Raw genomic sequence first — 26,754 nt, 5'->3', positions numbered from 1 at the left:
ACATTTTCTTTTGTGGAAAACAGGCATTCCTCCCTTTTGGTTATAAACTCCACATCTGGTGTCGACGTCTTCTACATTTTAGACAAACCTTTTGAAAATAATTCCCTCTCTACTAAACTCTGCCTCCTCAAACATCTACGCCCATATTTCGCATTTCACAATATGGCACCCAATAACAATGCAATCTTATCATAACATCTTGCTATGTAATTGAACGCTTACAAATTAATTGTAAATAAACGAAATACTTAATGGCGACAGGCAAATGTTTGCCGAGGCATTTGCATTTCGTGGAATGATAGGGCCACTTAAAACAAAAGAGTTTAAACGTTTTCACACCAGCATTGGTCATCGCAGGACTAACATCACAAGGAGGGGACTCTACAAAAGAAATGGCTCTCAACAGCACCATAGCTTTGCTGATGCTATCGTCAGCCCCTTCCGATATGATGGCCAATGAAACGGAAGCTGTGCCTCAATTGGTCAACAGTAGCCTAATCATCGACATAGTGGCCGGTATCCACGATCTTTATGGTTTCCATAATTTTGTATTTTATATTTCGGAACGATTGGCCATGGACACGGATACGGCAGCGGAATTTTTTCAGAATTTTTGGGACACCTTTCCCACAGTGCCGAATATAATAATGATTGACGATATTCAGTCCATGGATGGGTTCTTAAGTACTCCATCATTGTGCCTGGTTTTTACCACCGAACGGGATGATCCAGTTATGGAGGTGGCTGCCAAGAGCCTTAAGGGTATACGCCATTTTAAGACCATCTTCATACTCTTTCCCATTGTGGAGTCCGACGATTTCTATCAGAGTTTTGAAGACTTCAATCGGTTCTATGAGACCATACGTCTGCTGTACGAGTGGGTGTGGATGAAACAGTTTACCAATACGGCCGTGGTGACGGTGCGCAATAATGTCTTCATTCTCGATCCATATCCCACACCCACGCTGGTAAATATCACAGAGTCATGGCAGCCGGAGAGTTTTTTCGTGGACAACAGTAAGGATTTCAAGGGTTATGTCATTAACACACCCATACGTTATGATTTGCCAAGGGTGTTCTACTTGAAACATCCACGGATTGGGGCCAGAACCAAACATCAGGTAACCGGTGTGTCGGGGAAAATATTTACCGCCTTTATAAGTTCCATAAATGCCACCTTCAATGAAACCTGGACCGATGGCATGGAAATGGAACCGGTGGACATAAATAATGTCCTAAAAATGATCGAAGAAAAACATATCGAGATTAGCATGAACTCATACACAGGTATGCTCGGAGATAGCGCTGGGAGCAGCTACCCCATTGGCATTAATGACTGGTGTATAATGGTGCCGTATCGCAATCGATCACCCGAGCACATGTATCTGCAAAACTGTTTTCAAGAGCACACTTGGTTCCTGATATGCTTTAGCACGCTTTACATTACGATTGGCATATGGCTGTGTTCGCCTTCCAACTCCCGGGATTTGAGTCTATCCTTTCTGCAGGCAATTTGCTCCATGCTGCTCATTGTGCCGCTACGTGTGCTGGTGATACCCTCAGGACGTATGCATTTCATATTTATTTTGCTATTCCTGATGGGTTTCTTTATCACCAATTTGTATGTCGCCAAAATGTCCAGCTTTTTGACCACCACCACCGAGCAGCCACAAATTAACACAGTGCAGGATGTCATTGATGCCGGCTTGAAAATAATGGTAATGGATTATGAATACGAAATCGTTCTGTCCAACAACTATCCGCAGCGTTTTATGGATTTGATGGTGCGGGTAAGCAAGGCCAAAATGGATGAGCATCGGGATCGTTTTAACACGAGCTACGGTTATAGTGTCCAGTCGGATCGTTGGAATTTCTTGAATATCCAACAACGCTACTTAAGGAAACCCGTCTTTCGTTTATCCCAAATATGCCTTGGACCCTATTATCATGTGTTCCCGCTGCAGCGAGACTCCCATTTGGCATCACCGTTACAATCGTTCATCATGTTTGCGTCTCAGCTGGGCTTGATTACCTTCTGGAAGAATGAAGCTTTTGTTGATGCCCTCTACTTGGGCTATGTTCGCATGATTTTGGTAAATGATTCCCTGGTGCCGTTGAGCACCAGCTATTTCCGTTCCATTTGGTATGTCTGGTGGTTTGGTTTAACGCTAAGTGGTTTGGTATTTTGCCTCGAAATGAAACACATCACCTGGGAGAGGGTGAAAGGAGTTTGCACGAAATGTTATCGGAAATTTTACGAAGAACTTTACGATTCGGAATAGAGAATAAGAATGAATAAAATCGAAAAATAAAATTGTTGAATTTTTATTAGTTTGAGAATTTATTTGAGAAGGTAAGTAGTCTTCGAGGGACTTCTGAGGACAGACGGAATGCTATGGGCTTTCTACAAATATAAAATATTTAAGAGTTGTAATAATTTCTGAAGACAGAGCTGTACACTCCATAAACACAAAGTCTTCTGGAGAATGGTCGCATAATAATATGCTCCAGACAGACCTTAAGAAGACTCTCTTTCCATAGCACTACTAGAGATGATCTTCTATCAATTTAAGACCTTGTTAAGGTATACTTTCCATATAAGACCTAGATATACTATGCACGGAAGAACTTAAGCAAATCTTCTGTTCATAGAAATCACTTATAAAGACCAAAAAATATCTTCAGACCCTATAAAAATCATCCATAGACAGATAAACTCTTAACGGTCTTCCATGGACTCAAGACTATCTCATGATATTCTAACGATCTTCTACCAGTTTCTGAGGACAGGAAACTTTCTAATAGTTGCTTAGTTGTTGCTTCTACAGGTCTTCTAGGGACAGACATAGGTCTTCCAGGAACAGAAGATCTTCTGAAAGTCACCCATTGACAGAAGAGCTTCCTAAGGTCTTCTAGTGAAAGAAGTACACAGGAGAGCTGGTAAAGTACATCTAAAGATCTTACAGGGACAGAAGACCCCATAAAAGTCTTCTAGGCACGGAAGAGCTTCTGAAGGTCTTCTAGGAACAAAAGACCGCCTAAAGAGTTTCTAAAGACAGACGACATTCCAAAGGAAGAATACCTTCTAAAGGTCTTATAGGTCTTCTAGTGACAGAAGTACTTCTAAAGGTCTTCTAAGAACAGAAGAGCTGCTAAAGTACATCTAAAAGGTCTTTCAAGACACAAGCGGTTACAAAAGTGTTTTAGGCACAGAAGAGCTGCCAAAGAAGTTGTAAGGACAGAAAACCTTCTGAGGGTCTCCCATTGACAGAAGACCGCCTAAAGGTCTTCCATGGACAGAAAACCTAAAAGTCTCCTAGGGACAGAAGTACATCTAAATGTCTTCCAGGGACAGAAGACCTTCAAAAGTTCTTCTAGGCACAGAAGAACTTCTAAAGGTCTTCTAGGCGCAGAAGAGCTTTTAAAAGGTCTTCTAGTCGCTGAAGAGCTTCTAGATGTCTTTTAGGGACAGAATACTTTCCAAAGGTATTTCGTCGACAGAAGACCTCCTTAAGGTCTTCTTGTCACGGAAGAGCTTCTAAAGTTGTTCTAGGTATTACATACCGCCTAAAGGTCTCCCATGGACAGAAGAGCTTCCAAAGGTCTTCTAGTGACAGAAATACTTCTTAAGGTCTTCTAAACACAGAAGAGCTCCGAAAGGTCTTTTAAGGACAGAATACCTTCTAAGGTCTTACAGGGACAGCTGACTTTGCAAAGGTCTACTACGGACAGAGGAAGACCTTCTAAATGTCTTTCATGTACCGAAGAGCTCCCAAAGGTCTTCCAAGAACAAAATACCGCCTATGGGGTTTCTAAAGACATTAGACCTTCCCAAGGGCCTTCGAGACAGAAGACCTTCGAAAGATCTTATAGGTCTTCTAGTGACAGAAGTACTTCTAAAGGTCTTCTAAGAACAGAAGAGCTGCCAAAGTACATCTAAAGCTCTTCAAGGGCACAAGCGGTTACAAAAGTGTTTTAGGCACAGTAAAGCTTTAAAAGATCTTATAAAGAGAGATCTTATGCAGGTCTCTCAGTGACAGAAGACTGTCTAAAGTTCTTCCATGGACAGAAAACCTCCTAAAGGTCTTCTCGGTACAGAGGAGCTTCTAAAGGTCTTCTAGCGGAAGAAATACATCTAAATATCATCCAGGGACAGAAGAACTTCAATAGTTCTTCTAGGCACAGAAGTGCTTCCAAAGGTCTTCCAGGGACAGAATACCGTTTAAAGGTCTTATAGGAGCAGAAGAGCTTCCAAAGATCTTCTAGGGACAGAATACTTTCTAAAGATCATCTAGGGACAGAAACCCTACTAAAGGTCTTCCATGGACAGAATATCTCCTAAAGAACTTCTAGGCACGAAAGAGCTTCTGAAATTCTTCTAAGGACAAAATACCACCTAAAGGTCTCCCATGAACAGACGAGCTTACAAAGGTTTTCTAGTGACAGAAGTACTTCTAAAGGTCTTCTAAGAACAGCAGAGCTGCTAAAGTACATCTAAAGATCTTCCGGAGACAGAAGACCTCCTAAAGGTCTTCTAGGCACGGAAGAGCTTCTGAAGGTCTTCTAAGGACAGAACACCTTGTAAAGGCCTTCCAGCAATAGAAAACTTTCTAAAAAGGGTTCCACGGACAGAAAATCTCCTAAAGGTCTTCTAGGTATAGAAGAAATCTAAAGGTCTCCCATGGACAGGAGAGCTTCTAAAGGTCTTCTAAGCACAGAAGAGCTGTTAAAGATCTTTAAGGGACAGAGGCCAAAGGTGTTCTAGGCACAGAAAAGGTCTTCCATGGACAGACAATTTCTTAAAGGTACAGAAGAGCTTCTAAAGGTCTCCCATGGACATAAGTCTTCTCATCACAGAAAAGCTACTAAAGGTCTTCCAGGGACAGAAGCCCTTTTAAAGGTCTTCCAGTGACAGAAGACCTCCTAAAGGACTTCCACGGACAGAAAATCTCCTACATGTATTTTTGGTACAGCTTCTAAAGGTCTAAGCTTCTAAAGGTCTAACAGGGACAGAAACCATTACAAAGTTGTTCTAGGCACAGGAGAGCCCATGGACAGAAGAGCACCCAAAGGTCTTCTAGTGACAGAAGTACTTCTAAAGATCTTCTAAGCACATAAGAGCTGCTAAAGTACATCTATCTTCCAGAGACAGAAGACGTCCAAAAGGTCTTCTGGGCACGGAAGAGCTTCTGAAGGTCCTCTAGGAAAAACAGAAGACCTTCCAAAGGGTTTTCGGGACAGAAGACCTTCTAAAGGTCTTATAGGTCTTCTAGTGACAGAAGTACTTCTAAAGGTCTTTTAAGAACAGAAGAGCTGCTAAAGGTCTTCCAGGGACAGAATCCATTACAAAGGTGTTCTAGGCACAGAAGAGCTTCGAAAGGTCTTCTATGAACAGAAGACATTGCAAAGGTGTTCTAGGCACATAAGACCTTGTAAAGATGTAGGGAAGGAATACCTTATAAAGGTATCATAGGGACGGAAGACCTTCTAAATGTCTTTCCTTGACAGAAGACCTGCTAAAGGTCTTCTAGGCACGGAAGAGCTTCCGAAGGGCTTCTAGGAACAAAATACCGCCTAAAGGGTTACTAAAGACAGAAGACATTCCAAAGAGCTTTAGGGACTTTTAAAGGTTTTCTAGGGCCAGAAGACCTTCTACAAGTTTTTAGGGACAGACGACCTTCCAAATGTTTCCAAGGGATAGAAGGACCATCTAAACGTCCTCTAAAGACATTTAAAACTGTTCCTAAAGACAAGAGATTCCAAAGGTTTTTAGAGCAGATGATTTTCCAAAGGTTTCCAAGGACAGAAGACTTTTTAAACGTCTTCTAAAGGCATTAGACATTTTAAATGTCTCCTATGAACAGAAGACCTTCTCTAGATTTACTAGGGCCAGAAGACTTTCTAAAGGTCTTCTAGGGACAGAATACCTTCTAAAGGTCTTTCAGGGGCGGACAACCCTCCAAAGGTATTCTAGGAAAGAATAGTCACTAAAGGTCTTCTGGGGACAGAAGACCTTCCACAGGTCTTCGAGGGACAGAAAACTTTCTAAAGGTCTTCTAAGGGCGGAAGACCTTCTAAATGTCTTCAAGGAACAGAAAATTTTCTAAAGACCTACTAAACACATAGGAGCTTCTAAGGGCCTTGTTGGGACAGAAGACCTTCTAAAGTTCTTCTAGGGACAATAGACCTTTTAAAGGTCTTCTAGAGACAGAATACCTTCGAAATGTTTCCTGCGGACGGGAAGACCTTTTAAAGATCTATCGGGGAAAGAAGGCCTTCTACAGGTGTACTAGAGAGAGAATAACTTTTAAAAGTTTTTGATGGCCAGAACACCTTCTATAGGTCTATTAAGGACAGAATACCTAAAGGTTTTTTTTAGGGAGAGAAGACCGTCCAAAGGTTTTCTTGGATCAGAAGATCTTTTAAAAGTTTTCTAGGGCTAAAAGACCTTCTAAAGGTCTTCTAAGGACAGAAGGCCTTCCAAAGGGTTTCTGAAGACAGGAGACCTTCCAAAGGTGTTTGGGACAGAAAACATTTTAAAGGTTTTCTAGAGCTAAAAGGCCTTCTAAATGTCACCTTGAGACAGATGACCTTCTAAACGTCTTCTATGAACAGAAGAGATTCTATCAATAGCAGGCCTTCTAAAGGTCTTCTGTGGTCAGGCGACATTTTAAAAATCTTCTATCAACAGAAGTCCTTCTTAAGGTCTTCTATGGACAGAAGAGCTTTAAAGTTCGGAAAACCTTTTAAATGACTCTTAGGGACATTACAGGTGTTTTTAGGGACCAAGAACTTGCGTCTGCAGAAGTCCCTCTAAAGGCCTCGACACATAAGAAGCATGGCATTCTTGTTGATGTCATATCTGATAAAAGACTAAAGACCAAGTTCGACCTAATAAAATGATTTCAGAATCACATTTTAATTAGGTCGAACTTGGTCTTTAGTCATTTACCAGATATGACTTAAGCAAGAATTCCATGCTTCTTATGTGTCGAGGCCTTAAGAGTCTTTCATTTAATTAGAATTAGAGGACTTCCATTTATGTACTACGCAGATATAATAAAGTCCTCCTTAGGGATGTTTATTAGGACGGAAGGATGATATACATATGTATATCAAATTCAGCATCTGTGTACCCAATTCCGCATAAATAATACCGTAACAAAAGGTCAACGGGATCCAATGATGGAAAATCTGTTGAAAAATATTGTTAGCATTTGCAAAATATGCGAAATAAATCTTATACAAAACTGTTAACTGCTTCGTGAAGAACCCGACCGGCCACTGGTCTAAGCAATTTTATTACACAGTGGTCATACGACAGCAGACACAATTTTTTGGACTGTAAATACAAAAAATAACCTATTAACTCAGCTGAGTATAGGAATCAACTGCTAAGCATAAAAACGTCGGTGACAACTTTGTACAGAACTAAATTCGCCTGGCTGGTCAATAGTGTGTTATTAAAACAGATAAACTAATTAAATAATTAAATCATTAGCAAGATTTGAAGGGCAACAATGGCACTGTAGTACATATTCAAACAAAATCCCAGCGACACTATTGGAAACCAGACACATCCATTTGAGTGCCGGAATAAACATGGTTCTTAACAGCACATTGGGCATACTCCTAATATTAGCCGGAGTTTCTTCTAAAATTCCAAAGAATGACACCACTAACCAACCGGAGACAGTTAATAATAGTTTAATTTTGGAGATCGTCAATGATTTACAGCAGCTTCGCCCTTTTGAAAATATTGCGCTTTTCATATCGGACCAACTGACGACACGTGGAGAGTTTTTTCATAATTTTTGGCCACATTTTCCCAAGGTTCCGTTGACCATAAAAGTGAATAATACCCAAAATATAAGTGGATTTTTGGGTATACCAGCCATGTGTTTAATACTAACCACCGGTACCGAGGATGGAATTATGGAAACGGCAGCGAAAAGCATGAAAGGTATGCGTTATATAAAAACCATTTTTGTGTTGTTTCCAAAGAAACGTTCTGAGGCGACAATATATGGAACAGTAGAAGCCATCTTTAACTGGGCCTGGAGGAAACAGTACATCAACACATTATTGGTAACGCGGAGTAATAATATTTTCATATATGAACCCTATCCGGTGGCCAATATTCTGAACATAACCAATAAATGGTCAGCTAGAAATTTCTTCAACATGGCCAATCGCAGAGATTTTAAGGGATATGTTATACATACACCCGTATACCAAGATTTCCCCAGAGTTTTCTACATGCACCGACAACGTGCAGGTGTACGGAACATATTCCAACTCAGCGGTGTATCTGGTAATTTATTTACTACCTTTTTAAGGCACATCAATGCCACCTTGAATGACACCACCGCAGCAAATGCTAGCAGCGAACGTAAAGAACCGTTTAATATAAGTCGGATTATTGAAATGGTGGCGGACAAGAAATTGGAAATCAGCGTCAATTCCTTTACGTCAATGTTGATACCCACGTCCGGTGTGAGCTATCCCATGGGTATAAATGATTGGTGTCTAATGGTACCGTATCAAAATCCAACACCAGATAATAAGTTTATGCGCAGAACTCTCCAAACCTCAACCTTGTTGATGATAGCGATTACATTCTTCTACATTAGCCTGGGTATTTGGTTATGTTCCCCATACGGAAAACGGGATCTTAGTTTATCATTTCTGCAGGCCATTGGCTCGTTAATGTTAACAACGCCAATGAAAATTCTACAACTTCCACGTTGGCGTATGCGTCTGATTTTCATAGTGCTCTTTGTGTTTGGTTTCCATTTGACCAATCTCTACCTATCAACAATGGCTAGTTTGTTAACAGCTTCTTCGGAGCCACCCCAAATCGATACCATTGAAGATGTAATTGCTGCACGACTCCCAATAATGATCACAGATTATGAATATGAAGCTCTCCGAACCTACCACTTGCCTCAAAAATTTATGGATTTAATAATTGTCGTGAATAAACTGGAAATGGATCAACATCGAGATTGTTTGAACACCTCGTTTGGTTATAGCACTCAAACAGATCGTTGGAAATTTCTGGATTCCCAACAACGTTTTCTCAAGAAGCCGTTATTCCGCTTGTCAAAGATATGTGTGGGTCCATTTTATCATGTCTACCCCTTGCAGCGGGATTCACATTTGGCCCGATCATTGAAAAATTTCATAATTTTGTCAACGGATATGGGACTGTTGCCGCACTGGGAAAAGGAAACATTTGCCGATGCTTTATTTTTAGGTTATGTCCACATGATGAAGCTGGAGGATCATTTGATGCCATTAAATTTAAACTTTTTCCGTTCCATTTGGATAATATGGTGCATGGGTTTGATCTGCAGTATCGTGGTTTTTATTTTTGAAGTGAAATGGGTTTTGTTGTGTGAAATATTTCAAATCTGTGTTAATTTACTGAAGAAGTTGCGAAATAAAATCTTTGAAAAATGAGTAAAGAATGTTTCTTAACTGAAGAAAGCATTTTAAAGGTTTCCTATCCATAGAAGACCTTTAGATCTTCTAAGAAGCTTTTCTGCCTGTAACAAAACCTTCAGGCAGGTCTTTTGTCTATGGAAAACCTTTAGAAGGTCTTCCGCCCTTAGAGGCCCTTACAAGGTCTTCTGTTCCTAGAAGACGGTGAGAAGGGTTTTTGTTTCTAGAAGACAATAAGAAAGTCTTCTGATAGTTTATTGTCACTAGAAGACCTTTAGAAGGTCTTCAGGCCTTAGAAGACCGTTAGAGGGTCTTCTGACGCTAAAACCTTCTGAAGGTCTTCTCTCCCTAGAAAACCTTTAAAAGGTGTTCTATCTCTAGAAGACATTTAGCAGGTCTTCTGTTCTTAGAAAACCTTTAGAAGGTATTCTGTTCCTAGACAATCTTTAGGGGGCTTTTTGTCCCTAGAAGACCGTGAGAATGTCTTGGTCCTTAGACGATCTTTAGCAGGTCTTCTAGCCCTTTAAGACCTTCAGAAGGTCTTCCGTCTTTAGTAGGTCTTCTGTCCTTAGAAGACCATTACAAGGTCATCTGTATTCTGCCCACAGAAGACCTTTAGAAGGTCTTATTCCTATAGGTTTCCTTCCTCTGTCCATAGAATGCCTTTAAAAAATCTCCTGATCATAGAATAACTTTAGGTCTTCTGCTTCTAGAAGACCCTTGGAAGGCCTTCTGTCCTAGAAAACTTTTAGAATGTTTTCTGCCCCTTGAAGACATAGAGAATGTCTCCTATTTTTTGAAGATTGAGGTCTTCTGTCCCTCGAAGACCATTAGGAGGTCTTCTATCCCTTGAATACCTTCAGAAGGTCTTCTGTCCTTAACATATTGAGGTGGTCTTCTGTATCTAGAAGACTTTTAGACGTCTTCTGTCTCTAGAACAACTTTACATAGAATACCTTCAAAAGCTCTTCTATAGATAGAAGACCTTCAAAAGCTCTTCTATACATAGAAGATCTTCAAAAGCTCTTCAACATATAGAAGACCTTCAAAAGCTCTTCTTCACATAGGTGACCTTCAAAAGCTCTTTATACATAGAAGACCTTCAAAAGCTCTTCTATATATAGAAGACCATCAAAAGCTCTTCTAAACAGAGAAGACCTTAAAAAGCTCTTCCATACAAAGAAAACCTTCAAAAGCTCTTCTATATATAGAAGCCCTTCAAAAGCTCTTCTATATAGAAGACTTTCAAAAGCTCTTCTATATATAGGAGACCTTCAAAAGCTCTTCTATATATAGGAGACCTTCAAAAGCTCTTCTATGTATAGAAGACCTTCAAAAGCTCTTCTATATATAGAAGACCATCAAAAGCTCTTCTATACATAGAACACCTTCAAAAGCTCTTCCATACATAGAAAGCCATCAAAAGCTCTTCTATATATAGAAGACATTCAAAAGCTCTTCTATGCATGGAAGACCTTCCAAAGGTACTCTATACATGGAAGACCTTCAAAAGCTCTTCTGTACATATAATACCTTCAAAAGCTCTTCTGTCCATAAAAAACACTCTAGTAGGTCTTCTATCCATAGAAGAACTTTAAAAGCTCTTTTGTCCATAAAATAACTTTAAAAGCTCTTCTGTTCATAGAAGATCTTTAAAGGATCTTCTGTCCATTGAAGATCTTTAGAAGTTCTTCTGTCCATTGAAGACCATTAAAAGCTTTTATGTCAACTAAAGATCTTTAAAAGCTCTTCTGTCCATAGAATACCGTAATAAGGTTTTCTGTCCACAAAAGACCTTTAAAAGCTCCTTTGCCCATAAAATAATTTTAATACACTTCTGTTCATAGAAGAGGCTTTTCTCTCCACAAGAGACCATTAAAAGCTTTTATGTCAACTGAAGACCTATAAAAGCTCTTCTGTCCATAAAAATCACCTTAGAGGGTCTTCTGTGATTAGAAGACCATTAGAAGGTCTTTTGTCTTTAGCCCATGGAAGACATTTAGAAGGTCTTCTATCCATGGAAGCCTCTTACTAGGTCTTCTGTCAATGAAAGACCTTAAAAGGTTCTGCCTCTATAAGGCCTTTAGAAGGTCTTGTAGCATTGGAGACCGGGGGAAGAAAGTCTTCCTTTGCTAGAAAACTTTTGAAAGGTTTTTTATCTCTAGGAGACCTTTAGGAGGTCACCTGTCCTTAAAAAAATTTAGTAGAAACTTTTTAGGAGGTCTTCTGCCCCTTGAAAACCTTTTTAATGTCTTCTATCCTTTGAAGACTGAAAAGATATTCTGCCCCTAGAACCCCTTAAATAAGTCTTCTACAGCTTTAGAATTTCTTCAAGGCATAGATTACCGCTAGTAAGTCCTCTGTCCGTAAAAGAACTTTAAAAGCTTTTATATAAATTGAAGACCTTTAAAAGCTCTTCTGTCCATAAAAACCCCCTTAGAGGGTCTTCTGTGATTAGAAGACCATTAAAAGGTATTTTGTCTTTAGCCCATGGAAGACATTTAGAAGGTCTTATATCCATGGAAGCCTCTTACTAGGTCTTCTGTCAATGAAAGACCTTAAAAGGTTCTGCCTCTAGAAGGACTTGTAGAATTAGAGACCGTGGGAAAGTCTTCCGTCGCTAGAAAACTTTTGAAAGGTTTTTTATCTCTAGGAGACCTTTAGGAGGTCATCTGTCTTTAAAAAAATTAAAAAATCTGTCCCTAGAAACTTTTTAGGAGGTCTTCTGCCCCTTAAAAAACGTTTTAATGTCTTATATTCTTTGAAGACTGCGAAGATCTTCTGCCCCTATAACCCCTTAAATAGGTCTTCTACAGCTTGAAGACCTTTAGGAGGTCTTCTTTGCACAGATGACCGCTCGTGGATCTTCTGTCCATAGAAGAGCTTTAAAAGCTTTTATGTCAATTGAAGACTATTAAAAGCTCTTCTGTCCATGAAAACCCATTGGAAGGTCTTATCTGATTAGCAGATCTTTCGAAGGTATTTTGTCAATACAACATTTAGTAGGTCCTCTGCTCATAGAAAATCTTTAATAGAGCTCCAGGTGACCTTTAGAAAGTCTTCTATCTATAAAAGACCGTATAAGGTTTTCTGTTTATAGAATCTTTTAAGAAGGTCTTTTGTCTCCAAAATACTTCCGAAGGTCTTCCACTTATTGAAAACCATATTTTTGTCTTCGGTCCCTAGAGGACATTCGGAAGGTCTTATGTTTAAGAGAGACCATAAGAGACCTTTAGAAGATATTTTGTCCATTGAAGATCTTTAGAAACTCTTCTAAGCAAAAAGAATCTTTAGAAAATCGACTTTCATCAGGTTATCCGACCAAAGGAGACCTTTGGAAGGATTTTGTGTCCATAGTAGAATTGTTTATGTCACCATGGTGCAATTGTAGGCACGTCCGCATGGCACTCAGAAGTTGTGCGCTTCGATTTCCAGGCCAGGTAATAACATCATACTCTCCAAAGGTGGCAAAATACCCGTCAGAGTAATGTAGGTGACATTTCCTGAAACTTCTCTATAAGTGGTGTCAAAAGACACGCCGTTCGGACTCAGCTGTAAAAAATAATGTAAAGCTGAATTGAATTGGCGAGCACTCATTGATATGAGAGAAGCCTCCCGTTTCTCTTCGGGGATGTGTATGGGAACAAATGTATGTAGTAGAAGTTTGGATGACCTTTTATCCATAGTAGATCTTTAGAAGAATTTTTGTTCGCGGTAGACTCATAGAAGATATTTTATCTATAAAGACGTTTGCATGGTTCTCGACCTAAAGAGGAGGGCTTTGGCAAGGAACAAAATTACAGCCAACCCTGTGTTACAAAATGCGGCTGAAATCCTCAAAATGCCTATAATCTGTCTATACCGTGAAATGCTGAACTTATTGAGAATCGGAAAAGAAAAATTTTACACAAATCGATTGGCGAATGTGTCTTATATCTACCCGATGTACACGAAATTGGGAGATAAACAACTTAAGTATATCACTGTTTTATATTAAATTAGTCTCTCAATGTGCCTTCGAGGATATTCGTGGAAAATATATTTTAGAGTTTTGGAATTTTTATTCAGTTTTTTGTTGTTGTAGTGTTTATTAAGAAATCCGTAAAATTGACGCATATAATAATCCACTTTGCAACATTGTCCTTGGTTTACCTTCACCCTCTAGTGTGAATTACAGCTGGGAGACACTCCGTTCTAAAACATTAAAAATATATAATTAACAATTTCGAAATTAAATTAAAAATGTTTAATTATCACATGTGCCACTCTCAAATTCTCCTCGCAGTTACTACGACAATTCTATGATTTACCCATTGCTGCTTAATTTCCGTTTGAAGTTTTCTTATCCGTGTCACTTCGATTCACAAAACAAAACGTGACGACTGGCTTTTCATGACTGTCGGTCATTTATTTCCTTTGTATTGTTTTAATTGGCGAATAAACGTTTATCTGTCATTTGTCAAAAAGAGAAAAAAGTGGCGTGGAAATGCAGTGTTGTTGAGTGACACTTAAGCAGAAGTTGGTGAGTTTCCAGAAGCTGATTAATACTTCTTTATATCATGGAAGTGCCGACTTCTTTGCATTGAAATAGGAAGTCCGCAAAGTCCCGCCTTGTTTCACTTTTCTTAAAATAATTTTTATTGTCTATAATATTTGCTCAAACTAAAAACATTTTGACCTTTAAAAACTCCCCTCCTTTTCACCACGCCTTTTATTTACAATTTTGTATAAATTTTCAATTTCATGTCCACAGCTTCAGTCCTATTATTAAGAACAAAAAAACACCGTGCAAATTATTGCAAAACTACACAAATACTTGAACTTAAACGACAACAACAAAAAATTACGGAAATAGCGCCAATCAATTTCCGCACTCCAAAATTTGCAACATTTCATCACCGTTGGCAGCTGGCAAAAGTTCTTTCCACGAAAAATGGACTTAAACAGTACCATTGCCCTTCTGCTGTTGACCTCGAATTCTACGAAAATCAATGATGACACCGCCACCTATCCCCGAATGGTCAACAGCACATTGCTAATCGAAATCGTGCGAAGTTTACACAATTTAAATCATTTTAATAATTTCGTGTTTTTCATATCGGAACGCCTGACCAATGACACCGATACGGCAACGGATTTCTTTTACGATTTTTGGAATGTCTTTCCCTCGGTGCCGATAACCATAAAGGTCGATAATACCCAAACAATGGAAGGATTTTTAAATATACCCTCATTGTGTTTTGTCTTGACCACCGAACCCGATGATCCCATTATGAAAGTGGCCTCAATTAGTTTAAAAGGCCTGCGTTACGTAAGAACCCTATTTATTCTATTTCCCCTAGTCGGAGAGAAGGAGAATTATAACTTATATGAAACCATAAGGCAGATCTACAAATGGGTGTGGAGAAAGCAATTCATCAACACGGCTCTGCTGACCATTCGCAATGGCATTTACGTCCATGATCCATACCCTGTGTCGAGTATAGTCAACCTAACTGGCAACTGGAGTGCGGAGCAATTTTTTGCAACCTCAAATTTGAATTTTAAAGGTTATGAAATACGCACACCTATACATCATGATTTGCCGCGGGTATTTTATATGACACGGCCAAGGCGTTTAATTACCAAGGACCACTATGTGAGCGGGGTGTCGGGTAAATTGTTTACCTCCTTTGTGAAATTCATCAATGCCACCTTCAATGAAACCACCTCCCACGAGTTGGCCACACAGCCGGTAAATTTGAGTGATATTATACGCAAAGTGGGTGGCAAACGTTTGGAAATAAGTCTACACTCTTATACAGATATGCTGCCCAAGAAAAGTGGTACCAGCTACCCCATTGGCATCAACGATTGGTGCATAATGGTGCCGTATTTAAATCGCACACCCGATCATCTCTTTTTGCAAATGAGTTTTCGACCCTATGCCTGGTATTTAATCATCTTTAGTGTGTTCTACATAACACTGGGTATTTGGATTTGTAGTCCATCCGGGAAGAGGGATCTAAGTTTGACATTTGTCCAGGCCATATGCTCACTGCTGCAAATACCTCCATTACGTGTCCTCACAATACCCACGGCGAGAATACGCTTTATTTTCATAATTCTGTTCATTCTCGGATTCATTACCACCAACTGGTATGTGTGTAAAATGGCCAGCTTTCTCACAGCCTCCCAGGACCCTCCACAAATCAACACCATTGCGGATGTTATCCAAGCTAAACTGCCCATTATGATTATGGCCTATGAATATCAAGTCGTCAAAACTTACAACTATCCTCAGGCATTTATGGACTTGATTATCAATGCAAGCAAACCTCAAATGGATATCCATCGGGATCGTTTGAACACCACCTATGGTTATAGTACACAAACCGATCGTTGGAACTTTGCAAATAGACAACAAATGTATCTCCGCAAACCTTTATTTCGGTTGTCAGATATATGTATTGGACCCTATTATCACATATATCCCATACAAAAGGACTCCCATTTGGCATTGCCATTGCAGACGTTCATCTTGTTGGCCTCAGATGTTGGCCTAATCGATCATTGGGAGAAGGAAGCCTTTGCTGATGCCTTACATTTGGATTATGTTCATATGATTATCGTCGATGAAACCTTACCCCCCTTGTCGTTGAGTTTTTTCCGTCCGATTTTGTTTCTATGGGGTATTGGGGTGCTCTTAAGTGTTGTAATATTTGGTTTTGAAATTCAGGGTAGATTAACTTGGCGCAAAATGGGGAAATTTTGTAAAATTAATGTTGATAAATTATGTAATAAATTTAATGGAATTTAATAAGAAAATAAATAAATAAAAAAAAAACATTGTTCCACAACATCCCATACAGGACAAGGGAGACTTCTCTCATATCAATGAGTGCACCCCGATTCATATTTAGCTCAATGATATGGGACCTACTGTTTATCGCCGAGTCCGAACGGCGTGTCCACTTGTAGAGAAGTTTTTCAAGGCTGAAATACTCAGAAAATGCCGCCAACATTACTGAGGGGTATTTTGCCACCGTTGAAAAATGTTTGGTGTTGCCTGGCCGGGGAATCGAACCACCGACCTTCTGCGTGCAAGGCGGGCGTGCATACCATTGCACCACCGTGGCACCCATAAATAAAAACCCATAATAATAATAAATCAAAAAGACTTTAATTGAAAACTAAACTAATTGAAAGCTAAACTAAGGTGGTCGTTAGTATTATTATTATTTAATATTCCCCCTAAAAGTATACTATGAATTTATGTTCATCGACTAAATAACTTAATAATTTTAAATGAAATACACATGGCGTTATAATACATCTTTCCGTTTATCCATAGAAGGCTTAAGTCATTTTTAGAAGACTTGTGGGAATTCTTAGAAATTGTTTGTCTTTCCTAGAAAAATTTAAGATCTTTTTAAAAGACTGTAGAAAACTTAATTTGTTTTTAAATGTTCTAAAGGTGCCTAAGATGCATTTGAAAATAAAAATAAAATCAAAAATAAACTCACTTAACTCAGCTGGTCGTTTATGGATTATTATTAAATATTCCTAAAAGTATACTATAAATTATTACTTATTGAATAAATCACTCAATAATATAATGTAAAATGAAACACAGATGGCGTCGTAATACATTTATCCGGTGGTCGTTAGAATGCTTAAATAGTGTTTAAAAGATATGTGGATATTCTTAGAAGGCTACTTTAATGTCTTCTCTAGAAAAATTTAAGATGTTTTCAAAAGACTCTAGGGTCTTCTCTAAAAATTATAGGCAATTCTGTAAATACTTTAGTGGTCTTCTGCAAAAGGCTTTAAGATCTTTTTCTTGTGTGTCTCCAGATTGAAGCTATTCATCAGAAAATTCTTCTTTAAAACATATTCAAGTCTTCTAGAGTAGACCTTATGATTATCTAGAAAAACACAAGTTTTGAAAACATATTAAATTTTTCTGGAGAAGACCTAAAAACTTCTTAAGATATGCAATGAACTTAATTCAGTTTAAAAAATCCAATCCAATGGAAATAAGTCGCTAAACTCAGCTGGGTATTTATTTTCATTTTTCATATTCCCCCTAAGAGTATACTATTAATTTATGTTCACAGTATAAATCAATCAATAATTACATTTCTCCGGCTGTCCATAGAGAGCTCAAGAAAATTTTAAAAGACGTATGGGAATTCTTAAATTTTTTTTCTTGAAAACTTAACATATTTTCAAAAGGACCTAGGGTCTTCTCTTAAAACCCTAAGAGCTTCTGTAACGTTGAGGTATTCTACAAAAAGCTTTAAGATTTTCTTTTTGTATGTCTCCGGTCAGAAGACCAGAAACTATTCATCAGAGAGGGTTTTGTCGATTTTCCTAACAACAAATAAAAAATACTTTAATTGAAAACTTGTCGCTAAACTCAAGTGGTCGTTTGTGTCTTATTATTTAAATATTCCCCCTAAAAATATACTATCAACTTATGTTCATGGAATAAATTACTCATAACGTAATACAAAATGAAATACAGATGGCGTTCTAATACATTTCTCCGGTTGTCCATAGAAAGCTTAAGAAATTTTTAGAATACTTATGGGAATTCTTAGAAGTTTTTTTCTTTTATAGAAAAAACTAAGAAGTTTTAAAATGTCTGTAGGACTGAATACCATAAGCTCATGGATAAACATTTTGAGGTCTTCTACAAAAGGCTTTAAGATTTTGTTCTTATATGTATCCAGACAGAAGAGAGAAGCTATTCATCAGAAAATTCTTCTCTAACACATTTTCAAGTCTTCTAGATAAGACCTTAGGTTATCTTGAAAAACATAAGTTTTGAAAACATATTAAATTTTTCTGGAGAAGACCTAAAAACTTCTTAAGATATGCAATAAATTGAATTCTATTTAATAAATCCAATCCAATGGATTTTTATTGGAAATAAGTCCCTAAACTTAGCTGGCTATTTATGGTTAATTTTTTAATATTCCCCCTAAAAGTATACTATTAATTTGTGTTCACAGAATAAATCACTCAAAAATGAAATATAAAATAAAATACAGATGGCGTTCTAATACATTTCTCCGGCTGTCAATAGAGAGCTCAAGTAAATTTTAAAAGAAGTATGGGAATTCTTAACATTTTTCTTCTTTTCTAGAAAGTGTAACATATTTTCAAAAGGACCCTAAGAGCTTCTGTAACGTTGAGGTCTTCTACAAAAAGCTTTAAGATTTTCTTCTTGTATGTCTCCGGACAGAAGACCATAAACTATTCATCAGAAAATTCTTCTCTAAACATTTTCAAGTCTTCTAGATAAGACCTTAAGGTTATCTAGAAAAAAAAAACATAAACATATTAAATTTTTCTAGAGAAGACCTAAAAACTTCTTAAAATATGCAATAAATTTAATAAATCCCATCAAATGGATTTTTTGATTGGAAATAAGTCGTTAAACTCAGCTGGTCATTTTTTTAATATTTCCCCTAAAAGTATGCTATCAATTGATTTTACTCAGATAAATCATCCAATAATGTAAAATGAAATACAGATGGCGTTCTAACACATCTCCCCGGTTGTCCATAGAAAGCTTAAGTAATTTTTAGACGGCTTGTGGGAGTTCTTAGAAGTTTTTTGGTCTTTTTTAGAAAAATTCTAAAAAACCTCAAGAGCTTCTCTACAAATCTTAAGCGTGTCTGTAAAGACTTTAGGATCTTCTTTAAACGGCTTAAAGATTTTCTTCAAAAAAATTTATCAGCTCAATCATGAATGCAAACTCCCTGTGAGTTTTGTCTTTCTGCCGTTTCAACTTAAAGGATAAAGTGACACAACTCACGGTGAGTTGATATTCATGATTGGGCTGTATATCTCCTACTGAAGACATCCAGCTATTTATCAGAAAACTAGAAAACTTCCCTAAAACATTTAAAAGTCTATTCCTGAAGACTTTAGAGTCTCTCCTAGAATACTCTAAGGTTTCCTTTAGTAGACTCCTATCCCTTCTCAAGAAGACTTCAAGTCTTCTCAACAAAATTTTAAGATAACTTTAGGGAGGGCCTTCATTTGAAGACCTTATTACCTTTTCTAGAAACCTACAATACCAATTCCCCTAATGGCATGAAGCCTATAAGGTTTTCTTCAGTACGTTGTAATATCTTAACCTGAAGTCTTTAAGGTCTTTTCATGAATGCATAAATAATATTTTATAGAAGACTGTAAAATCTTACTCAAAAGTATGTTCTACAAGATTTTAATACCTTCTTAGAAGACTTTAACATCTCCGCCTTCTTTTGAAAGCTTTAAGGCTTTCTCTAAAGACGTTAAGGCCTTCTCTAACGACTTTAAGGCCTTCTCTAGACGACTTAAAGGAATTTTCCAGAAAATGTATTTCATAAGAAGATTTTAAAAACCTATCTCCTCTAGAATGTATTTAGTACTTCTGTAGAAGGAAGACTTTTAGATTTTCTCTTACATCTTCTGCGTATAAGATCTGCTATCAACTTCATGGTCTTTCCTTAGATCCTTAGGTCTCACGAATGACTTTGAGGTTTCCTTAGAAGATCTTTTATAAAAGATGTTAAGGTCGGCATGTCTTTAAATTCCTCATTAGCCTTCTGGTTAAAATTTGAAAGTCTCAAAGATACCGAAAAGTGAATTTTGTTCACATTAAACATCGATTCGAATTACAATTCCTACCGGAATATTGACATTTAAAGGTTTAGGTTAGGGGGTGTCTCAAAGATACCGAAAAGTTAATTTCGTTCACATTAAACATCGATTCGAATTGCAATTCCTACTGGAATATTGGTATTTAAAGGTTTAGGTTAGGGGGCGTAAACATGTTGTCAGCACGTATACGCTCTCATCTTTTGTAATTCTAGGACAAGGTATTTAACAAGTTTTGTTGAGAATTTTTCATTCTTTGCGAAATCATTTTCATTACCCAGAATCCAAAAGACAAGATAAAGTTTTTAAAATTTTCTATAGAAGTCTTTAAAGCCATTTGTATAATATTTTAGGTCTTCTGTAACAAATTTGTAGAACTTCTTGGGATAGGTTTTTCTCAGGAAGTCTTATAAGACTTCTAATTCTTCCTTCGAAGGCTTTAAGGAATTAATTATGGTTAAAGAAAACGTTAAGGTCTGCTCTAGAAGGTCTTAAGGCTTTCAAGATTTTAATGCCATGCCCAAAAGATTAATTCCCACGAAGACGTTGAAATCTTTTCTAATGCCTTATCAGGAAGACCTTAGAGAACTACAAAAATTTAAGCCCTTTTTATACCCTCAGCCTTTAGGCTAAGGAGGGTATATACACTTTGATACGATGAAAATGTGCCTCATCGAAATAATGGTTCTAGACCCCAAGTATGTTTGGACGAAATGTGTTTCAGACAATTTGGAGTCGATCTAGCCATGTCCGTCCGTCTGTCTGTCTGTCTGTCTGTCTGTCCTGCTGGCTGGAGCGCACGATAACTCTCGAACGGATGAACCGTTTCGGTTCAAGTTTTGGCTTTCGTAATATTTTGCCCAAACTTAGTTTAAGTTCGAAGATGAGCTACATCGGTCCACTCCTTCCGGTACCTCCCCCACAAAAGTTCGAAAATGTTCGGAAAGTTTGTGCGCACGATAACTCTTGAAGGGAGTGACCGATTCGGTCCAAACTTTGTATAGCGAAAACTTTCTACCAGAGTAATATGAGGTTCAAATATGGTCTCAGTAGGTCCACTCCTTCGGGTACATCCCACACAAAATTTCGGAAAAGTTCAGTTTAGGGCCATCTCTCGAATCGCTTCGATTTTTGTTTTAGCAACTTGTATTCACTGCCCTCCATACGACGGTACAAGTTTCATTAGGGGCAAGTCCATACTTCCTGAGAAAATAGCATGAAAATTGCAAAAAACCCGTATGACACCGTGTGGGGTGGTTGGAGCGCAAGATAACTCTCGAACGGATCCGCCGATTCGGTCCAAAATATGGCCTTAGTAATATTTTGTTCAAACATATTTTAAGTTTGAAGATAAGCCATATCGGTTCACTCCTTCAGGTACCTCCCCCACAAAAGTTCAAAAATGTTCGGAAAAACTGTACCCACGATAACTCTTGATGGGAGTGACCGATTTGATCCATACTTTACACATCCTAATAAATCTTTCAGATATAGATCAGGTTCGAATATGGACTATATTTGTCCACTCCTTCGGGTACCTCCCACACAAAATTTCGGATAAGTTCACTTTAAGACCTAATATCGAATCACTTTGATTTTGGTTGAAACAACTTGCATTCGCTGCCTCAATTACGATGGCAAAAGTTTTTTTTAGGGGCAAGTCCATACTTCTTGAGCAAACAGCCCGAAGAGTGTAAAAGCCCCCTATGGCACCATATGTTGTGGCTGGAGGTCCACTTCCATAACGGTCAATGTCGATCCTAATCAACATTTTTGTCGGTTCCAACAATCAAAATTTTTAAAACCCCCTAAATACATACGTATTTTGGGAAAACATTTTTTCAATATACACAGGCTGAGGGTATATCTCTGCCGGCAAAGCCGACTGATACTTTTTTTACTTGTTTAGAATACATTTAGGTTTTCTTTTAGATTTTTTGCTTTTTCAGAGTATAAGGTCTCCTATCCTCCTATAATACACTTTTAGAACTTTTTCGGATACGGTTTTCTCAGGAAGACATTAAATTCTTCTCTAGAAGACTTTAACATTTTGATTTCTCCTCAGAAGTTCGTCTACTAAGTATAACACAATTTTAAAAATTTTTGGGATGAGGTTTTCTCAGGAAGACTTTCAATACTCCTCTAGAAGATGTTAAGGTCTTCCTTTGGACTTTTAAGTCTTACTTAAGTCTTTGAGTTCTCTCTTGAAGATCTTCTATAGAAGAGTTTGAGAGCATAGAGACATATAAGTCTTTTTAGCCTTCTCCCTTGTCCCACCTGGGATGTTTTTGGAACAACTATAGCCTTCTGGTGGAGAATTTAACTTCTCAAAGATATTGAAATTCTTATTTTCCACTTATAACATCGATTCCAATTGCAATTTCTTCCGGAATATCCATTTATGAAGTTTTATATTTGGGGCGTATACATGTTGTCAGCACGTCTTCGCTCCCTTCTTAAACTCAAAAAACAATAAAACTAAACAGATTTGTTCGGGAATTTTTATCCTTTGGATCAAACAAGCATGATGTAGATTTCAATATCGTCTATAGAACACTTTAAGGACTTCTATAAAAAACTTTAAGGACTTTTAAGGTCTTCTATTTTCTTTTAAAATTTAAATAGATTAATTTAGGATGTTCTATTAAAGATTGTTTTAGTTTTTCAAAGGATAAGGTCTTCTCAGAAAGACTTTAAATTCTTCTCTAATAGACAAGGTCTTCCATAGCACTTCAAGGCAATCCATAGAACATTTTCTATAGAGGCGTTAAGAAAATGATGATGATAAGGTCTTTTTAGTGTTCTAATGAAGGCATTAACATATTTTTTATAATAACTACAAGCAGTTAATTTAAAGAATTTGAAGTCGTCTTTAGAAGACTTTAGAGTCTTCTATATGAGACCTTAATACCTTCTGTGGGGATTTCAATGTCTTCGTTAAGTAGAAATTTCCAAAAAAAAAAACTTAAATATTTATTGTCCTGGCAGTCCCTCAAGAATAATTCTTACATAAATATTTGATAAATGCACTAAAAGTGACTTCAAAAATTATTCTGAAAAAATCAATGACACCGAAATGTTATTTTTCCCCTTTTAACATCGATTTAAATTGTAACTCGTTGCGGAATATTTATTTATACAATTTTGGACAAGGGAGCGCATACGTGCTGTCAGCACTAATTCGTTCCCTGCGTCTTTAATTCTTCTATAGAAGGTAAACAAGATGACATATGTATGTTTACGAGTATATTTCCTTAAAAACGTTTATTCCTTGTGCAAACATTCTCGGAGAAACCAAAAGGCAAGTCAAGTCTTCTCAATAAAAAGAAAAACTTTAAGACCTCCATCAGTCGACATAAAGCCTTCTCTTTTCTAGAAATCTTAAAGTCTTTTGATGTCTACTTTAGAAACATTTATACCTTTTTTAAGATATCAAAGCCTGCTTAAGAAGACGTTCTTTTATTCTCTGAAACACGTTAATTACTTTAAAATCTTTCGAGTCTTCTCTAGAAGATATTAAGGGCTTCGTTAGAAAGTCTCCCCTACAAGACTTTAAAGTCTTCTCTAAATGGTCTACTAGAGAAAACATTGTTCAGAATTCTCAAAGGTAAAGACTTTAATTTGCTCGCAAGAATAACTACAGCCTTCTTCGAAAGATTTAAAATTGTATGTTAGTAATTTTCTATAGAATATTTCTATGGAAAACTTAAAGAAGTTCTCTAAAAGTTATTAAGGTATTCTCGCAATTACTTTTTGCTCTCTCCTAGAAGACTTCAAGATTCAAGACTCTCAAGAAGACATAAACGTCACCTCTCGATGACTAATAGGTCTGCTCTAGAAGACATTAGAAAAAGCTATTCTCTCTAGAAAAAGTTTTCTCACCAAGTTCTTATTCAAGATACATTGAGCTCCTCTTAGGGACATTCTAAGTTCTCCTCTAGAAGATATTTATTTCATTCTTAAGAGGCTTTTCAACAACGGAAGTATATTTTTACAAATATTTTTTCATTATTTCTTTATTGCATTCTTTTTTGCCTCTGCCTCTGCAGAACGGCAACAATAATCTCCATTACAAATAATCCAAAACTAATAATATAAGTTAGAATCATTATAAAGAATACCATTGAAATATGTTCCATTTGAGCCGTCGTTTTGGCACCTTCTTCATGGTAGTTTTTCATAAAGCCCGCTTGTACGGCATTATCAAAGGCCATATTTTCATAATGCATCAGCAGACCCGATGAGTGCATGCTACGCATAAAATATTCCAATGTACGTTCGATGGGTGAATCTGGTTCTATGGGATAACCCAAATAGTAGGAACCAAAACAAATATCGGTCAACTTGAAGAGACCATATTTGAGATTCTTTTGTTGCATGTTGAGTAGACGCCATTTGTCATCTGTCACGAAATAGGCATAGGATTTGTTCAGCGATATTTGATGCTGACTGAAGGTAGCCGTGTCTACCAGAGTTAATAAATTCAAGAATTCCAAAGGTAAGTTGAGGCCACCTTTTACAAGGAACTCATATTCATAATCGATTATCATCACCGAAAGATTTACCCTTATCTGATCTTCCATGGTGTTGATTTGTTCGCGAAACAGAGTCACTGTTAAAATACTACCCAGCAGTGAGGTGTAGTTGGCTGTTAAAAAGAAACCATGGAACCAAACCGCGGCATAGAACAGGAAACGCATAATTGGAGGATTTCGTATTATCCTGCTGGCGGCTATATTAATGATGTAGCAAAAGTTCTCCATAAAACTTTCCTTTAGATGCCAAATTAAAATGTGATGTTCCGATTCATGACCACGTGAATTGATTCTACTATGGACCCATATCCAAAGGCAATCGGCAAAAGAGAGCATCCAGAAGGTGAATAACACAGCATACCACACCACCTTATCGAAGGGTTTTAGTAGGTAATAGAAAGTCGATACGGTGTTCCATATTGGTACCATTAAACACCATCTGACCACCATTATGGGATAACTGATTTCCACATAATCATCCGAGGTAAAAAGGGCATAGGAGTGAGCCAAGAGCAGTACTTTATCCTTTCTTATCAAATCCAGGGCAGCACGCATATCAATAATCTCACCTCCCAGCGAATCTTTGGGCATTTCATATTCCACCATGGAGGCATTGACATATTCCATAAACAATTCCATCATTACATACGAACTGCCTTTCCACACCAGCTTGCCATGGCGATCACGATAGCGGAACACAAACGGCACATCCTGACGCAGAGGTGTCAAATATTTGAAACCCATGCAGTCCCAACCACCATACATATATTTTGCCATAGCACCTCCAATGTAACTAATTAAATCGGTACGCAATTCCACCGTGAATTGTGGAAAACTAGTCAGGCCGTACAGGTCGGAAGAGCCGTTTCTGTAGCCCACATAGAGATATGTATTGTGGAAATTTCGTCTATTCAAATCCTGAAGAATTTGTAGAGGTTTCTTGAAATCCTGAATTCTCGAGACCAAAATGACAAAATTCAAATAAAAGTGTCGTCCCTTTAGGACCTTATCGTGGACGGTCATTATGTAATCATCCGGACCAGTTGTCATAACAATGCCCAAATAATTTCGTTTATTTTCTGTCTGTTTTACTCTCACAGCTGTGTTGTTGGTTATGACCGTTTGGGTAATTAAATTAGTGCTGTGGATGGTGACCATAAACTGTTGGAGATCTGCACTTTCCCGTGACGATAAACGTTCCGATATAAACCAATTTATCTCTAGTGAACCCATCATTGAAGTTATGGGGAAAATATAATTCAAAAGAAATTTGGGATCCCATGTTGAGTATACAACTGGCGGCGACCACAGGAGTAGTTTCACTAAGAGGAACGCTTGTTGGCGCGTGTTCATTATGTTGGTAAGTTCCTTGGATAACTGATGGCTGGCAGAAAGTTTAGCGTTACATTTGTTACAGTTTAATTATCGTAACATTCCATGACATTTTGTTAACATGCCCCGCGGGATTTGTACCTGCATTTTGTTTGTTGTCCTAAGGAGTTGGTATAAGGCAAGGGAAGACGATGAAACACATTTCCGGATGAGGTAACTTTAGTAGCGATCTAAAAGAAGAGAAGGAGTGTTAATCAAAGGTCAACCAAATATATAAATCCATCACCAATGCCGATATTATTAAATCCACTAACGCAGACAAGACAGTGTCCAAGAAAGTGATTAAGATATTGTCCACCAAAATGGATAATGGAGATAATTGCATATCCTCATTGATGGATAAACAATTATCCCCAAGGTGAATTTGTTATTATCCACCAAGGTGGATAAGTAATTATCCACCAATGTGGTTAAGTAGTTATCCACCAATTGACCCCGTGGATCGTCTGCTATATGGTAGATGGCCCCTTGGGTCGTCTACTGTAGAGTAGATGCTTCTTTGGGTCGTCTTGTATAGAGTAGATGGCCCCTTTGGTCGTCTACTGTAGAGTATATGGCGCTTTGGGTCGTCTATTTTAGAATATATGGCCCTTTGGGTCGTCTACTGTAGAGTAGTTGGCCCTTTCTGTCGTCTACTGTAGAGTAGATGAACCCTTTGTTCGTCTAATGTAGAGTATATGGCTCCTTGGGTCGTCCACTGCAGCGTATATGATGGCCCTTTTGTTCGTCTCTTGTAGAGTAT

At 37.7% G+C, this 26,754-nt stretch overlaps 4 protein-coding genes across 4 annotated transcripts; 3 read left to right on the top strand and 1 right to left on the bottom strand.

Moving 5' to 3' along the window:
• Positions 1-277: 277 nt before the first annotated feature.
• LOC141405121 (uncharacterized) lies at positions 278-2,314 on the top strand. Its single transcript, XM_073989126.1, has one exon. It carries the CDS (start codon positions 393-395, stop codon positions 2,280-2,282), a length of 1,890 nt encoding a protein of 629 aa, XP_073845227.1. The 5' UTR covers positions 278-392; the 3' UTR covers positions 2,283-2,314.
• A 5,582-nt stretch (positions 2,315-7,896) lies between these two features.
• LOC141386928 (uncharacterized) lies at positions 7,897-9,465 on the top strand. The gene has a single exon (XM_073955828.1). The coding sequence runs from the start codon at positions 7,897-7,899 to the stop codon at positions 9,463-9,465; it is 1,569 nt and encodes a 522-aa protein (XP_073811929.1).
• A 4,825-nt stretch (positions 9,466-14,290) lies between these two features.
• On the top strand, positions 14,291-16,246 carry LOC141386927 (uncharacterized). Its single transcript, XM_073955827.1, has one exon. It carries the CDS (start codon positions 14,381-14,383, stop codon positions 16,244-16,246), a length of 1,866 nt encoding a protein of 621 aa, XP_073811928.1. The 5' UTR covers positions 14,291-14,380.
• Positions 16,247-24,101: 7,855 nt separating this feature from the next.
• LOC141386926 (uncharacterized) lies at positions 24,102-26,165 on the bottom strand. Its single transcript, XM_073955826.1, has one exon. The coding sequence runs from the start codon at positions 25,971-25,973 to the stop codon at positions 24,102-24,104; it is 1,872 nt and encodes a 623-aa protein (XP_073811927.1). The 5' UTR covers positions 25,974-26,165.
• Between the last annotated feature and the right edge of the window lie 589 nt (positions 26,166-26,754).

The sequence above is a fragment of the Musca autumnalis genome, unplaced genomic scaffold, assembly GCF_047663935.1.
Source record: "Musca autumnalis isolate F117 unplaced genomic scaffold, ASM4766393v1 scaffold_5, whole genome shotgun sequence".
Classification (NCBI taxonomy): Eukaryota; Metazoa; Arthropoda; class Insecta; order Diptera; family Muscidae; genus Musca; species Musca autumnalis.
The sequence above is the reverse complement of the archived record's forward strand: the minus strand, read 5'-3'. Positions and strand labels throughout refer to the sequence as shown.